This window comes from Radiomyces spectabilis, assembly GCF_025331425.1.
Source record: "Radiomyces spectabilis strain NRRL 2753 chromosome Unknown BYT42scaffold_11, whole genome shotgun sequence".
NCBI lineage: Eukaryota > Fungi > Mucoromycota > Mucoromycetes > Mucorales > Radiomycetaceae > Radiomyces > Radiomyces spectabilis.
In genome coordinates this window covers 174,729-190,531 of record NW_026251936.1, presented here as the reverse complement: position 1 = coordinate 190,531, position 15,803 = coordinate 174,729, and the positions used below count along the sequence as shown (strand labels likewise).

The 15,803-nt window shown below is 43.8% G+C and overlaps 7 protein-coding genes across 7 annotated transcripts; 2 read left to right on the top strand and 5 right to left on the bottom strand.

Annotated features, from left to right (window-relative positions):
* Positions 1–168: 168 nt before the first annotated feature.
* BYT42DRAFT_580033 (uncharacterized protein) lies at positions 169–3,154 on the bottom strand. Its single transcript, XM_051569456.1, has 7 exons — positions 2,781–3,154; positions 2,626–2,693; positions 2,467–2,547; positions 2,191–2,349; positions 2,013–2,100; positions 679–1,952; positions 169–627 (listed from the first exon to the last, which is right to left on the bottom strand). The coding sequence occupies exons 1-7, from the start codon at positions 3,058–3,060 to the stop codon at positions 346–348; spliced, it is 2,232 nt and encodes a 743-aa protein (XP_051420380.1). The 5' UTR covers positions 3,061–3,154; the 3' UTR covers positions 169–345.
* A 1,338-nt stretch (positions 3,155–4,492) lies between these two features.
* Positions 4,493–5,753, bottom strand: BYT42DRAFT_580029 (Tetraspanin family-domain-containing protein). The gene is made up of 5 exons (XM_051569455.1): positions 5,514–5,753; positions 5,393–5,427; positions 5,258–5,334; positions 5,046–5,196; positions 4,493–4,977 (listed from the first exon to the last, which is right to left on the bottom strand). The coding sequence occupies exons 1-5, from the start codon at positions 5,635–5,637 to the stop codon at positions 4,705–4,707; spliced, it is 660 nt and encodes a 219-aa protein (XP_051420379.1). The 5' UTR covers positions 5,638–5,753; the 3' UTR covers positions 4,493–4,704.
* On the bottom strand, positions 5,606–6,321 carry BYT42DRAFT_65712 (uncharacterized protein). Its single transcript, XM_051572776.1, has 2 exons — positions 5,803–6,321; positions 5,606–5,687 (listed from the first exon to the last, which is right to left on the bottom strand). Exon 1 carries the CDS (start codon positions 6,218–6,220, stop codon positions 5,831–5,833), a length of 390 nt encoding a protein of 129 aa, XP_051420378.1. The 5' UTR covers positions 6,221–6,321; the 3' UTR covers positions 5,606–5,687; positions 5,803–5,830.
* Positions 6,090–7,446, bottom strand: BYT42DRAFT_65687 (altered inheritance of mitochondria protein 19). Its single transcript, XM_051572775.1, has 6 exons — positions 7,318–7,446; positions 7,147–7,252; positions 6,925–7,034; positions 6,764–6,857; positions 6,655–6,704; positions 6,090–6,539 (listed from the first exon to the last, which is right to left on the bottom strand). Exons 3-6 carry the CDS (start codon positions 7,022–7,024, stop codon positions 6,397–6,399), a joined length of 387 nt encoding a protein of 128 aa, XP_051420377.1. The 5' UTR covers positions 7,025–7,034; positions 7,147–7,252; positions 7,318–7,446; the 3' UTR covers positions 6,090–6,396.
* Positions 7,447–7,524: 78 nt separating this feature from the next.
* BYT42DRAFT_580018 (uncharacterized protein) lies at positions 7,525–8,455 on the top strand. Its single transcript, XM_051569454.1, has 3 exons — positions 7,525–7,881; positions 8,004–8,215; positions 8,273–8,455. Exons 1-3 carry the CDS (start codon positions 7,764–7,766, stop codon positions 8,285–8,287), a joined length of 345 nt encoding a protein of 114 aa, XP_051420376.1. The 5' UTR covers positions 7,525–7,763; the 3' UTR covers positions 8,288–8,455.
* A 719-nt stretch (positions 8,456–9,174) lies between these two features.
* On the top strand, positions 9,175–9,920 carry BYT42DRAFT_580015 (uncharacterized protein). The gene is made up of 2 exons (XM_051569453.1): positions 9,175–9,571; positions 9,638–9,920. Exon 1 carries the CDS (start codon positions 9,374–9,376, stop codon positions 9,563–9,565), a length of 192 nt encoding a protein of 63 aa, XP_051420375.1. The 5' UTR covers positions 9,175–9,373; the 3' UTR covers positions 9,566–9,571; positions 9,638–9,920.
* A 4,917-nt stretch (positions 9,921–14,837) lies between these two features.
* On the bottom strand, positions 14,838–15,443 carry BYT42DRAFT_580010 (uncharacterized protein). Its single transcript, XM_051569452.1, has one exon. The coding sequence runs from the start codon at positions 15,390–15,392 to the stop codon at positions 14,970–14,972; it is 423 nt and encodes a 140-aa protein (XP_051420374.1). The 5' UTR covers positions 15,393–15,443; the 3' UTR covers positions 14,838–14,969.
* Positions 15,444–15,803: the final 360 nt, after the last annotated feature.

The window sequence follows — 15,803 nt, the reverse complement described above, 5'->3', positions numbered from 1 at the left end:
TTGCATTAAAAAGGCGCATTTTTAGATACCTGCATTAGGTTGCACCTGAATCATTCATACGACGCACTCTTACGTAATAAAATCGATCCATTACAGTGTTTACTATCAATTCATATGTGTACGTGTTTATACATTATTCGCAACGGACGATCCGTGACACTTGGACTTCTTGGAGTAGCATACGATATAGGCATGGATGAACCGAAAGCGAAACCTTGTGGAGGCAGATAAGGGTTACAGGGGCTGGTGTCCGGGTGAAAATAAAGGAATGTCGCTGAGACTGCAAGGAAATACAATGGTAAGGAGGGGAAAAATAATTACAAGTTATATACAGGATGAGAGAACCTAACCAAGCCAGGTTTCCCTAAAACCAGGGCCTCTTAATTTCCAGTCAATGTCCATATCCGAGGCGAGAGATGGAGAAAGACCACTTAGATTGGCAGGTGGCGTCAGTAATCGACGATGTTGTTTCATCTGCTGCAAAGGCGGCAGTTTGGGTCGAGGGCAATCAGTGCCTGTGCTTCGGGAGATCTTCATCAGCGGTGGGTAGGCCATACTTTGCTGATCGCTAAGTCTGGGAAAACTGGAAGGAGGACCGTGTCGGTCAACAGCGTCCGATGAAATCCGCTGCTGTACGTTAGTATCGTTCACATGAATAGCTATCGGCATTGATCCTACTGATGATGATCCTTGCTGATATCGATGAGGTCGTTGGAACATTCGCGAAATCGTCTTCTCGCCATGAAGCATCGAATAGGATGTATTGGCCGCCGTCGCAGTGGATCTGGTGGATTGAAATAATTGCGCGACCCATGATCGTCCCAGAAAGGGTGATTGGCTTCCATTGTCCCTTTGCTGCAACTTTTGCTCTTGCTGCTTACGCGCAATATCTTGCTCGATGCGTGCTCCCATTATCTCCACTTTTCTCACGTATTCCGCCTGTAAATCATTGACTGTCATTCGTAGCTGACCCACTTCTTGCAACAAGTCTTGTAAAACTCCCAGGAGGGGAAAGAAGTCTTGAAGACCGTCGACTATCTTTTGTCCTTCCACCCAAAGGAATCGACTCTTGAGTGCGCCAATGTCTGTCAGCAGATTATCAATGATCGAATTACTCATACTACTCAATTCATCAATATCAAATGTCCGTCGTAACCGTCGGTTCAATGCACGAATCTCCGTGGCGCGTAACCGTTGCAGAACATGCGTCACATAGCTGCACAGCTGATGGTACGGCCTTTGTTCATGCGTTGATGTATACGTTGCATGCGTCCACAAATCTCTTGCGTCGGAACTATTCGATTCTTCAGGAGTTGGAGGATTGGAAAGATGAGACAAGGAGGCCGCATTGCTCGACGGTCGTTTTGTTGGTTTGTTTTTGTGATGCTGTACGTAGTAGTGGTAGTGATGATGTACGATGGGATCTTTTGGTATCCCCGAAGGCGTAGAGGCGGAAACGACCGGCGTTGGTGGCGATCCACGGCATTTGGTAAACATGCTGTCCTGTTGTTTCTGAGGGGCGGATGATTTGCTTTCCTTGGCGGAAAGTGAACGGCGTAATTTCGGTTTGACAGAAGAATGTGGTACAATGTGCCGTTGCTTTGGTCGATCCACACCAAGATCATATACATCGTTTGGCCATTCCGCTAATTCATCTTGTTCCATGTGACTTTGCTGCTCACTTTGTAGCATGGATACTCGGTCTTTGCAGTTCAATAGCTCCATTTTCAGCTTTGCATTGGCTGCAGCTAAATCTTTTACAAACACAATAAGCTCTTTGGAATCCGTCTTTTCGGCATTAAGTTGGGACCATTGAGTCAAATCGAGCTTTGCCCGCCGAGCCCGTTGCTCCAGTGTGGATTGATTATTGTACTGCACCAACGTTCCCGCCGCACAGTTGAATGATTTTCGCTCGTCCTGTGATGACTGTCTCAACTTTTCATAAAGATTATCTATGGTGCGATGCGATGGGTAAGTGATAAAAACCACCGGATTCTGTTGAGAATGCTTACCATAACGGACCTTGAGCTTGCAGTATTTTCCTTCCCATGACAACTCGTTTTTTCGTGCCATGGCTAATTCCTGATTGGTATCGTCCAACTATATGTTATGAAATCAAAACTCACAGATCAGCATTGAATAAATAAATAAAAGTAGCACAGAAAAATACAATCACTAAAAAAAACTTGCTTTGTTTCGCAGGATTTCTTCACGTTCTTCGGAATGTCGAACGAGAAACCGGTAAGTGGATAATTCGGCACATTCACTGGTTTTGGCTTGCAATGCTTTAGATAGCTCGGCACATTTGGCGTTGGTCATGTCGAGATCCGCGGTTGTCTCGTCCAAAATCTGAAAAAGGGAAAAATGCTGTAATTAATTACCATTCCCGGCAATGTCGCCTTCTCTTGTGGACACACAAAGACGCGGTGAACAAGCACACCCAACACAGATCCACCCAATGCGTACCTTTTGTATTTTTTCGAATTCCCATGTCCGTCTCTGCAACTCCTGATTCATGTGATAGACTTCTTCCAATGCATCATCCAGCTGTCATTCCATTTGAAAGCAGATGGTTACACATGTGTCATCAATGCAAAACACTGGTCACCGACACCTTGGGCGTACCTGTTTTTTCAATTGAATAGATTCAAGCGAACAGTCTTTGTTATTCTGCAACAGAACCTGGCCAATTTCTATCATATCCAATGGGAATATGGTATATTCATGCGTGAGTCAGCCGTCGTCGTCGTCGTAAAGCCTGTTGCCATCGCCCACGTTACCTGCTGCCAGACGAGAACCTGAATCGAGGTCGGCAATCATCTTGGACAAGGACTTTAGGTTTTCGCAGTTGTTCTGACCGCAGCATTGACAAATGTCTGGCAACGGTGCATGTGAAGTGTTGAGAAGTGGGGATTCCAACCATTGCTTAATGGCATGCTCGACAGGGGAAGGTAAAGGACTTTTGTTGGCAGCGGCTGAGAGAGTAACATGGTGGTTACTAAACGCGTGCGGTGGTAATGTACGTGCTCTATTTTTGAATGACGATGTTTGTTGAGGCATGATGAGGCGAGGGAATGGAATCGATCGCACACAAAGGAAGAAAAAAAAACCAGCAGTGCTTCAAAGGCGTTTTTTTCCTCTTTCAATTTTTGCAGATTTGAAACCCGATTAGGCTTTGAAGAGCGGCACAATGAGCGGAGAAAAAAGGTCAGGAGTCATTTTTGGATGAAGCACTCTAACCCAAGACGAATGGTCATTCCCAAATACGGACAATGAGCGATGGGTTAGCGGGGTTTATCCAATCTATCTTATCAGCACAAGAGCCCGGATATCGAATCTTCAATAGTTATTCTTTGGTTACATTTTTCCTACTCTGCTTGGACCGAAATGATCTCATTCATTTTCATTTTATAGAGCCACGTGCTACACACACACACACACAACCCCAGCTCATGGCACTGTCTTTATGCAGTAACAAGACCAGCGCTCTCTCTTGCTTTTTCTCTTTCAACTTTTTCACTATACAATTGCTAAAAGAAGAACTGGATAGACATTGCTTATGTAGTTTGATGCAACTCTTCTGGGCCTCACTGAGGCATGAACGAGTCATGTGATATACAAACAATGCAGTAGATATAGAAAATGCCCCATTACCCGGAAGAAACGCATGAGGCCTTTGGCAGGAGTTTGATCGTTCTTGGGGAAGAGAAAGTGGACAAGAGGCGACTGCGATGTGCAATCTCCACCATTGGACGAGCCTTTTTCCCCGTTGCTGTGCTCGCTATTGTTTGGCTGCTCAAGCCCGACTTTATAAGTCCCAGAGAATCCGCACTACATGGAACGTTACTAAAGCATTGCTGCCTCCTTGTCTTGTTATCGCATAAAAAGTTTGCATCATCTTATACCTTTACCATGTCCATCAAGTAGCATCTTTGCTGTCTTTGTGAATCTTTAAAATCCGCTTCCAACATACACACTCAATCAATCTTGCTCAAAAATGCGAATTTTAGGCAATCATAAATAAGAGAAAAAAGTGTAAATTTTGTGTTTCAATCCTCACTTTTCATCTTCGTTAAACTTGATCAAGTCAAATATATGACAAGCCTTACTCGTTGTGAAAGAGCCTCTATTTGTGGATTGTATAGAGAAGCAATGGCTGTGGCACAAGCTCGCATTGGAACGAGGTAACACGGTAAGGAACGTGGTAAACAGTTCGGACCATAGCGAGAACAATGAACACCAAGTAAGACCTGGACAGCTGATTGGACGTCTGCGAAAATTGGTGAAAGAGTGAATATCGGCCACGCTCGACATGCGTTATGTAGTGCTGGACTACACAATAGGATGGCAGGATTCAAACCTCCTGGATAGGTACACTGTGTTGCCCGCTGTCAAATTTCACAGAGCTGCAGTAACAAAATATTCCGCTTCCATGCATCGTTCGCTTAAACGTCAAAATCTAAAAAAAAATGGTCCATTCTTCGTTGGTTTTAAAAACCTAAAAAAAAAAAGAAAAAAGATAAAGAGCTATGAAGATATTTTTAATTTGGTATTAACTGAAAGGATGCGAAAATGTACATCGTAATTTTTTTAAGGGAAAAAAAAAGAAAGGAATCTGAAAGGATATGCACAAAAGTAATGTTGGAAATAGTAAAAGAAAAGGGAGGGGTAACATTGATAACAATTGAAGATGAATTTGTCTTTTTACTTGCTGAACTGGGTGCTGCCGTAACGAGGTACGCGCGGCGATGAACTGGTGGAGGAGGAACCATAACTTGGCCGTGACCAAACGGTCGGTTGAGGGTGACGTGAGAAGTACGAATTGCTGCTTCCATGAGGGCTGAAACCTGGTCTTTCCGGGGACAGCCAAGTATGGTTATGATTGGAGCTCGAGAGTAGCGACATGTTCACTTCATCTTCCCTGGCTTCCCGTTCGATGATAATGGTTAATATTAGGACAGTCAATAGAACAACCAGCTAAATCACATCATCAAGACTCGGTAAGTCATACTTGTCCATGTTTTCCTTATGACGAAGAAATTCACCTGTAAGCCCAAAATCATGATCACTCCAATGACTATCCACTGATGCCATTGTTGTGCTACATTGATGAAAGCGTCTTTGCAACCAGTGACTGCGTAGCATGCCCCAGACAATGGTCTGTCTGATGACGAGTTGTAACCGCAGCATTGTAATCTAACCATCCATCGTTGCATGAGTCCACTTGAACTACGCGTCTATTGAAGAAACAACTTACGTTTCTTCAATTTGTAAAAGAAATCGCGGATCGTTTTCATGAAAAAAATCCCAGCCAGCACTACCATATTGGTCAAACTGTTTCATGTAAGCCTACCGATCACAGCATGGGCATATGCAATGGTATGCATCTCACCTGGCGTCGATGCGCATAAGCAAATCCCAAAATTGCTAGATGAAAAAAAATGGTTTGTAAAAATGTCCATCTTTCCTCATCTCGGTGTGACTCTGATCGACCCATGTCTAGTAAGACTTACTCAGTTGTGCAACGAGAAATGAGGCGGTGATGCTACTGTATACTTTGAGAAATCCGACATGTTCAACATGCGCTCCGAAACAACCGATAAAACTTGTGAATAAGATGATGCATCCAAAGATCATGAATCCCCATGAAATCGTTCGACTTGTATCTGAATTGAATAAATAAGCACCTAGGCCCCAGAAGAAAAAAGTAATGCATATCAGAATTTCTGTCACTTTGTGTTCTTTTTTTTTTTTTTTTTTTGCCAAGCAATGGTTTTTCCTTGGCATTCAACGTCACTGTACCCGCAGCAGCAATAGTCACTCCTAAAAACTAGAAAGTTGAGAAACAAAAAGGAACAACAACGACGACAGAGATAAAAAAAACAGAAAACGAGTGATAAGCGGAAAAGAACATGACATGCCAATGAGAGCGCCTTGCATTTTTCCTATTGAACATCATACCATGGCAACGAGATGGAAAGAGGCGACAGATTCCTGCAGCCCCTGGGAACGTCTGTATGGTTGCCTGTTTTCCATAACCGCAAAAAAAATTGGGTTTAAGCGATAGAAAAGCGAGAGAATGCGAGAAAAACGAAGAGTGAATAGGGAACAAGTGAAAAGCAAGAGAAAAACGGATAACCAATGGAACGGAAGAGGGAAAAAAATTAGGGAGCGAAAAAAAGTACCCTTTTTTGTGAAGCGGACTGCTGACCTTTTGCATAGTTTCCTTTTTTTTCCCTTTCCCTTTTCCTTTTCCTTTTTGTTTTATTTCTCTATGCTTTCTTTCTTTCTTCGCTGTATGCTTTTTGGCGGGATTTTTCTTAAACGAGTTAAAACACGAGGGTTTAAATGAAAGGTATGATGATCGCGTGCGTAATGTGGATGGTTAAAGTCCTTCTAGATGTATCCATTGACCTGCAGCGTTTTTCGACCATAAATGAAAGCATCCGTTGCCGCGAGAGTGACAAGAGCCAGAGGAACAGGCTTACATGATCGAATGGCCTTTCGTGCGTTTAAAAATGCCCATGAAAGACACCAAGCTGAAAAAAATAGGACAGCCTTGTATTAGTATACGTTTTATGTCAAATGAAGGTCACCCGAGTTTTGGTTCTGGTGATCTTCTTTTTCTTTTTTCTACACAAAATGAGAGCTAACCTGTTGCGATTCCTGCACCGTTTTCTGGATCCCCCACATTTGTCACGTACCTGATAAGCTGCCAACGTCAGCCACATACCTAACCTGACCATGGTCACTTATCGCTTACCCTGCTCCAGCAAATATACAACCAAAAGCCATTGATTGCAAAAGGGACGGCATGCCTGGCAGGTTTTTGACAGCCATAGGAACGGTAGCGAACGCTGATCAACGAAAAGGATAGGCATTATATAAAAGAGACAAACTCGTCGACGGGTAGGTGAGGCTTACATGCTGCTGAAAGAGCCCAAATCGGGAAGGGCGAATTCGCCTGCTTATCGATCCACGTCAATGGAGGTGTCTGTGCGTCTTTCGTTTTGGTATCCGACATATTGATTCCCCTTGAAAAGTTTTTTTGAGAAAAAGTTGAATACCAGGGGGATATTTTTTCAGGAAAAAAAAAAAAAAAAAAAACAAAAGAGAGAGGGAAAAAAGAAAGATGGAAGCACAAACCCAAAAAGGCCCCGTATTCCTCGTCAACACCAAAAGGAGTTTTAAAATTCCAAGTCAAGTTTTTCATTCACTCTGATTTATTCATTGTTTCCGCATTTCGTCGGACCTGGTTTGATAAATAACTATAGAGTTTCAACAAAGGTTCTGTTATGTAATTGGCATAAAACTTACTGCTGGTTAATAGAAATAAAGAACATTGAAGTGTGGCAGTGCACATTTTTTTCAGCTTTTTGGCATGTGAATCTGAGATTCAATGCAGCCGAAAAACTTTTTTTGACGCAAAAAGGGAAAGTTGGATTCCAATTGTTTTGAAACCGAGTTCATTTGACAGTTTGGATCATGCATATGAATAACCTGCTGTGCAGATTACGACAAAAAAAATTATGCATAATATGAATACATTACACATTCCAGTTTGAACTATCCACAAATGACTGTAAACAATAGGGTAATTGAGCATGATATGCCGGGTTTTTTGATGGCACTGACTTGCTGAAACTTGGGATGGTAAAATTGTAACGCGGTTGGATAGCCTTGCAATAATTCTCCTATGACTCGCTTCATACAAAAATTACCACGGTCCCTTCGCACTGAAAGCCACCGGCTGCGTAGGGTTGATGTGGGACTTTTTCTCTCTCTGGAGATTGAGACTCCGTTTTCATTGTCTTTCTCTCACCAGCCACATCATGCCTGAAAGGGCAACCACAGGAATGGCTGCAAGTCGTATGAACAAACCTAAAAACATATGAATGGTATTTGTAACAGCTATTATTTGGTGCAAATATGGGTATCATATCTATACTCCTCTTTACTTCTAGAAATTCCCTTTTTTCCCAAAGCGTGCTCATCCTGCCTACCGCGAAATACTGTATCATACATATATGTCATATTCGAACCAACCATTCCATGGTTGAGTATCATGGTCAGAGAAATGTTTTCGAGCAAAGGCGAGAACAAATGCATGTTGACAAAGAGAAGCTTCTGTCTAACTTTTTGTCTGGCACATACAGCACACATGGCTTTTTTCTTTTCATTTCAAAGTAATCGTGATATTTTTGGGGCTTTGGGTCTATAATCGAAGATTTCGTTCAACATATCTTTTTTTTTTTTCTCGGGCCGTGCATACCAGATGCGGAGATGAGTAATTGACTGCGTGTAAAAAATATATGAGCAGCAGTGCCAGTTAAAAGTACTGTAGTAAGGATGCTACAGTTTTTGCAGGACCAATGAAAGTCGACGTGAATTGCGATGTATTTCACTGAGGAAGCCGGCGGTGGTTGCAAGACAAGCGAGTAGGCAATGAAATCGCTGGCAATTGTCTAGTCATACAGAGCTTCTCTTTTATTTTCAAGTCCTCGAGTATTGTTTGTGTTTCCATGTGGGTATCGTGTGTGCATGAACAAATACCTCATTTATGCAATTGCACCGATATATTTTGTTTTGAAGACATCATATCCGCACTATGTCGCACATCAGCAAAGCACATGCTCCAAAATCCCGAGCCAGCCTATCCTTTTTGCTCAATCTAATTGATTAAAAGGAACTTGCATGGTTACAACCGAAGGATTACAAGCTTGCGTGCAGGACTATTTTCTACCTATGCTGTGAAACTGAAGCCATTGAGGGCGCTACGTTTGCTTTGACCAATGAAACCATGTCGGAGTTACAACGTGAAGTTTCAGAAACAAGGCCCGGTTCAGAAAGCCATGGAAAAGTCAGTCCGACCATTGACTGGTTTCACCATATGAGATAATTCATATCCGACCATGCTAGTCGTCGATTTGGGGACTTTATTTGTAAGATGGCACAGAAAAGCACCATTGGTGGGTTACATTATACCAATATGAAGGAGGGTGTATCTGAGATACAACTTGTCGAAAAAATTCGTCGTCCACTATGATCTGATTCCTTTAATTTTTTCTGCTTTTTGCCATTTCGTCAGATATCAAAGCTCCGGAGATGTGAACGGAGTCGGAAGGCCCGTAACAGGGCAAAAAAAAAAAAAAAAAAAAAAAAAAAAAACCACTTCTGCTGGAGTTTGTACGTCATACTCTCTCAAACAGTAGCCGACCATTTGCATTTTGAACAGCTTCAGGTCGAAGCTTACAGGGTTGTGGAAAAAAATACAAACATCTCTTGCGGTTGGACCCCTTCCATAAAAGAAGCTTGTTCAGGGCAAACCGGGAACATTATACAAGCATTACAATTTTTTGGGGTTTGCGACCCGATGGAACCGCTTTTTGTTTTCGAAAGTGAATCCAAATATAAAATTGCAACTGTGTGCAAGCGAGCTTCGTGCGCTGCAGTTTTTGAGTTGGCCTGCGTTGTCAGACGCTACGCAACAGATCCATGGATGGTGCAACCAGGAAAAAAAATGCAACAAAGCCCTATACCCGATGATACCCGGTTGATCTGGTAAAAAATCGTATGTCATCTGGATCGAATCGAATAAACTAGCGGCCGATGACTTTTTTAATCTTTCCAGTTAAAGGGCGACAACCGTGAGTCAAAGCACCAAGGCTAGGAGACCAGAGGGTGGCAAGCCAAGGCAAGTCAAGGCAAGCCAAGCCACTGTTTCTTTGTTAATGCCATGGTTCAAACTTGTGGCCATAATACTGGTGAGGGGAAAATAGCTCTTAGGACCGGAGCGAGGATCATTGATTATAGCCAACACCTATAATCAAATACGACGTCTGTCATTGAATTCATCTACCAATCACAGACCACACTAAAGTCAAGAAAATAAAGTTCAGCTCGGTTAATATAGCAACCCCATACTATTCTCCACTTCTTTTTCTTTTCTTTTTCCTTTTTACTTTCAAATCGAAAAACGTCTTTTATAACCATGACTGTCCAGCGTTATCTTCTCGTGAAAGCCCAAAAGGCCGTTTTATCTCCTGCCGATGAAGCCACTCCCGCTTCCGTGCTCATCGATCGCGAAACTGGCAAGATCGTCGAAGTCGCAAAGAATGGCGCTGCTTTGAACACGACTGTTGCTGAAAGTGATTTGGAAACCTTGACCTTGGCTGACGATCAAGTGCTCATGCCTGGTTTGGTGGATGCTCACGGTGAGTTTTTTTATAAATTACCAAGGCGGGGGGACAAATCTTTCTTGTTGACCTGGAAATTAAAAAAAAAAATTGTGGAGAAGAAACATGGGATGACTGATGTGAGATCTTTTTTTTCGGATCATGATACATATAGTTCACTTGAACGAACCTGGACGTACGGAATGGGAAGGTTTTGAGACTGGTACTCGTGCTGCCGCTGCTGGTGGTATCACCACCGTCATTGATATGCCCTTGAATGCTATTCCTCCTACCACCACTCCCGAGAACTTTGAAATCAAGTTGAATGCAGCTGAGGGTCAGTGCCACGTTGATGTCGGTTTCTGGGGTGGTGTTATTCCCGACAATGCTCAACACTTGCCTGCTTTGATGAAGCGTGGTGTGCGTGGTTTCAAGTGTTTCTTGATCGAAAGTGGTGTGGATGAGTTCCCCTGCGTCAACGAGGAACAAGTGCGTTTGGCCATGGACCAAATGATCAACAGCGACAAGGTGTTCCTTTTCCACGCTGAAATGGAAGGTCCCGAAGAGACTGAAGCTCCCAAGGAAGAATTGGATCCTCGTACCTATGCCAGCTTCTTGAACTCCCGCCCTCAAAAGTTGGAAACCAATGCCATCGAAATGATCATCCGTCTCACCCGCGAATACTACCAGGCTGGTAAGCCCGTCAAGACTCACATTGTCCACTTGTCGGCCGCCTCCGCTATTCCCTCTATCCGTCAGGCCAAGGCTGAAGGTCTGCCCTTGACCGTTGAAACCTGTTTCCACTACCTCAACTTCACCTCCGAGGCTATTCAGGATGGTGCTACTCACTTCAAGTGCTGTCCTCCTATCCGTGAAGCCATCAACCGTGAAGCTTTGTGGGAAGCCTTGCTCGATGGTACCATTGACTACGTCGTCAGCGATCACTCTCCCTGCACCGCTCAACTCAAGAAGCTCGAAGCTGGTGATTTTGGTCAGGCCTGGGGTGGTATTGCCAGTGTCCAATTCGGTCTTCCTGTCCTCTGGACTGAAGGTCGCAAGCGCGGTGTCACGTAAGTTTCTGATGATGATAAGCAAAAGCTCAGGTTGTTGTGTGACATCCTTCTGACTCGGGATCTTTATTCGATATAGTATTCAACAAATTATCAAGTGGCTCAGTGAAGTGCCTGCTCAGCGCACTCAGCTCGATCATAGAAAGGGCCATGTTCGTGCCGGTCACGATGGCGATTTGGTGATCTGGCGTCCCGAAGCTTCCTTTGAAATTCAAATCAAGGATATCCATTTCAAGAACAAGTTGTCTCCCTACGTCGGTTATAACCTCTTTGGTGCTGTTGACCGTACCATTGTTCGTGGCCAGACTGTGTTTGACCGCAACACCGAAGGTCTCTTCGCCGCGAAGCCTTTCGGTCAATCTATTCTCCAGTAAACCGAAAAAAAATACAAGCAAGCCAAAAATTAGATTACGTTTAATCGTGTAAGCGATCATCCTAGTAGCTGTATATCATTATTTGCCAAAATAAAAACGCATGTTAGATTTCCCCACTTCAACCTTTTTTCACATCAGGAACGATCCATGTTTTCAAGCGCTGACGCCATCAACAAAAAGTTGACGAATACAATATCTTGGAGAACCAATTAAACAACGTGTCATCATTGCAAACCAGCGGGATTGGGAGTTAGGGGTGGGGCATGGGTGTAGAAGAAATTTTAAGTGTCTTAGACGGGATGCTGTCGATAGTAGGCAATGCGGGATTGATAGTAACTGTAATGGGTATTCCAAGGTGATAAAAAAGCAAATTTTGGATCGCCCGTATGCCGTTGACGAATCCGGGTTTCAAGCTCAGGACCAGCCTTGGCTACAAAGCGAGCCGTTTTCTCAATGACATCGTTTTCGGCATCGGACAGCACAGGAGCTGAAGATTGGGATACAGGTGGTTGAGCGGTAGAGGATGATGATGTTGTTGGTTGAGATGATTCGTTTTGTTCGGTATCTGACTCTTCGCTACTGCTGTCACTGTCGCCGTAAACTCCCAGTCCTGTAGAGGAAAGGAAGATGATGTGTTTGTAAAATGGATACAAGGGATCGGATTTGTTCAAAAATGAGTACAAGCGATTATTGGCTTGTCGTGCCTGGATACGAATTTCCGCCAGATTGGCATGCTTTGACGCAGCGACGGTGCGTGCTACCTGGTCGATAATATCTGCTTGTTCTTGCGTCGAAGGCTAAAGTCCAAGCAAGTACTAAAAGGTTAACTACCATCGGTATTGCCATGTTCGTTCAATCTTCTTACCAGAACCATGGACGGAGGCACTTTGTATTTTTTGGCCAAGGAAGCCTGGACGGGCGTGATGGGATCGGGGGACGACTGGGTGTCGTCATCGTAACGGTATGCATGGAACTGCGTTTTTCTTTTGACGTTGGCATCGTTTGTATTGTTGTTGTGTTGATGTGAATCATTATTAGAAGATGCTGTTGTCAATCGCTTATTTACTAGAACGAACAAAAAAGATTCATCAAAGATTCATGAGCCATGTTGATCCGGGAAAGAATTCCCATTTTGGTGAGTGGTCGTACCCAGGTACTGTTCTCGTTCTGTGTCACTCGCATTGAATAGATATTCTTCGTCTGAATCCAGGTCTGCATATCTCTCTGAATCATATTGCTGTTCTTCCGCTACTAGAGTCGAATCCACGTCACTGTTTAAAGCGTCACGGAAGGTGTCCTCATCCAGCAAATGACGCACATCGAATCTATAGGCTCCATGTGAGCATCAAAAGGGAAATAAAAGCTCGTCTTTTGAGGTGACCGTACCTGTCCATTCGCAAAGTCTGGGCATTGTCACTTTGCCAAGGAATGAGACCGTGTCCTTCTTCGATTTTCTTGGCCGTGACATGGTCGTTGAATAAACGAGCTTCGTATCCAAAGACGAGTAGTTCTTCTTCGACGGCGTCTGGTTGGTGCTTGTGACGTTTGCGTTGAGATGGAGACGATGAATCACCGTGAGGGGTTTTACGGTTGGATGGAGTGAGGAGTTGCTCACTGAGAAAAGATGCAGAGTGCATAAGTAAGAAAACGAATGCGAGTCACTGTGGCAATGTAGTGGCGCCAATTCAAAGACGGAAAGGGGACAAAGCATGTCACTTTCCCTTTTTTTGCTCTCTCTGCAAGCGCGGGATTTATTTTTTCTGATTTGGTGGACTTTTTTTTTTTTTTTCCCTTGCCTTTTGCTTGTCATCATGGCATCTACCCTCAGAGGAAAAAAGCGATGGGTCATTGGAACGGTCGCATTTCTCTTTATTGTCCAGTTGCTATTCATCTACAGGAGAAGGACTCCTGCTGTACCTGCCCCACCGTTGCCTGTTCGGGATATACCGTCCTACTGGCCACCACCCGTTGAAAATGCAGTGTGCCGACCAAAGATCTACGTCTACGATGCGCCTGACTCGTTCCAAGTTCCGGAAACTGTACGCAATGAACGATGCCACGAATCCAACTACAACTCGGAAATCATTCTCTACAATCAGCTCAATGATCCCAGTAGTATGATTCACAAACTCTACGTCACCGACAATCCGGATGAAGCGGATTTCTTCTTTATACCCTTTTTTGGCAGTTGCTATCTCTACAACTGTTGGTCGAAAAATAATTGGAAGTGGGACGAACGATGTGAAGTGGATGCGCAATATGTCGATCCCATGATGAATTTCGTTATTCAGCAACATCCTTGGTGGAATCAGACCAATGGTCGAACCCACATCATGATCCATCCCATGGATCAGACTTTTACATACTACCAAAGTAACCCACGATTCCAGCCGGCCATCTTCATGAAAACGGTGGGTGATAAACGAAGTAAATGGATGCACCGTCATCGGTACCATCGCGATATTGTGATTCCTTCCGCGACCCGTATCATCCATCACTTACAATTGGACCCTTTGACGTACTTGACCGAAGACGGACATCCCAAAACAGGCAAGCGGGACATCTTTGCTCTTTTCCAAGGCTGCTGCCCTGACGTTACGGTTGATCAAGAGTATTCCAACGGCATTCGATCCCTTTTCTTCAACCACTTTAGCAAGTATCCCGGTTACGAAATTGGACAAACATTGGCCGATCTGGAATACGCGGAAAAACTGGCCCATGCCAAATATGGATTGAGCCCTATGGGATGGACTCTGGATACCACTCGCATCTGGGAATTTATGGCTTTTGGTGTTGTCCCTGTGGTGATCGCTGACGGTATTATCGAACCTTTTGAATTTGATGTCGACTGGGATTCGTTTATTGTTCGTGTGCGACGAGATGAAGTCCATCGACTGGATGAGATTCTGCGTGGTATCGATGACAAGACTTATGAATACAAGCGTCAGAAATTGTGGGAATATGGTCGACGCGTTGGCCTGGAGAAGGATGCTTGGCATTACATCGTGCGTGAGTTGTGCCGAATGGAGCATATTGACAAAGCAGAGAATCTCGAGTTGGGCTATTGATGATGTTGGAAAAGCTAAACATCGAAATCCATTTCTTTTGTGCGATTTCATTCCACATCTTTTTGTATGTAATATAGTAATGAAACTACGAAAACTGAAAAGAAACGAAAAAGAAAAATGTTATCTGTTGTAATATTGTATTTTAGTTTTTCTTTTTTGTTCGTCAACAAAACATGTAAAGCATTTCTTTTATTGCACTGCGCGGTTTGTCTTGTGTATGTGTGTGAAAATAATGTGTCTTTCTGTGGATGGTGGGTGGTTTTTTTATTTGATTCTATATTATTACATGCCTCTCTGCTTCATTTGCATAATAAGAGCGACCTTCTTCTTGATCATGGCACCAAACAGTTTTTGGTTACGTTCTCTTCTCTGTCGTCTCCGTGCGACCGCCGGTTTTTCGTAATACATATTAGCTCGCAATTCTCGTCGAACATTGTTTTGTGCGAGAATGGAGTTTAGTTTGCGGTAAGCGACGTTGGGATTAGCCACATTGCCGATGGAACGTCCTGCATATGGTTCAAGGGAAGTCGACAATTCTTTGGGGACCGAGAGATCAGCGTTGAAAAGGCTGGGCATGACATTGTCTGCGAGATCCGTTGGTGCGGAGGAATCCTTTGCATTGGTCGACATGGAACGGATCCATGGCATAGAAGGTGTGGAAAAGAATCGGCGCGAAAGGCCCAATACTGATGCTCGCAAGGCCATGGTGTACGATGTGTGTATCAAAAAAAATAAGAAAAAAAAAGTAAAGGGACCTGGATGATTTACATGGTCAGCGTTCGTCCGGCCAAACATGGTCACTGTGACTGCTCTCCCGCTTTGGTCCGGAAAACTTTTTTTTTCCAGCCCCACTGGGTGGAACAGAAAAGCTTTGATATCGTGTTGTGATAGACCTATCCGTTGGTTGCTTTTTTGACTGAAGCTGCAGTGAGCTTATTCTGAACTTGATCACTGCGACAAATTCGTTCTTCTTTGTCGGCGGCACGCTTTAAATAACAGCTCACTTTTTGTAAAGGTGGAGTCTGGATTCCGCTATACCGGCCGCGGTATTCGTTTGGCGCACCCTGCTTCTGATATTTTCTGATCAAAAAATGTTTAAAGCTTCAATTTGAACGG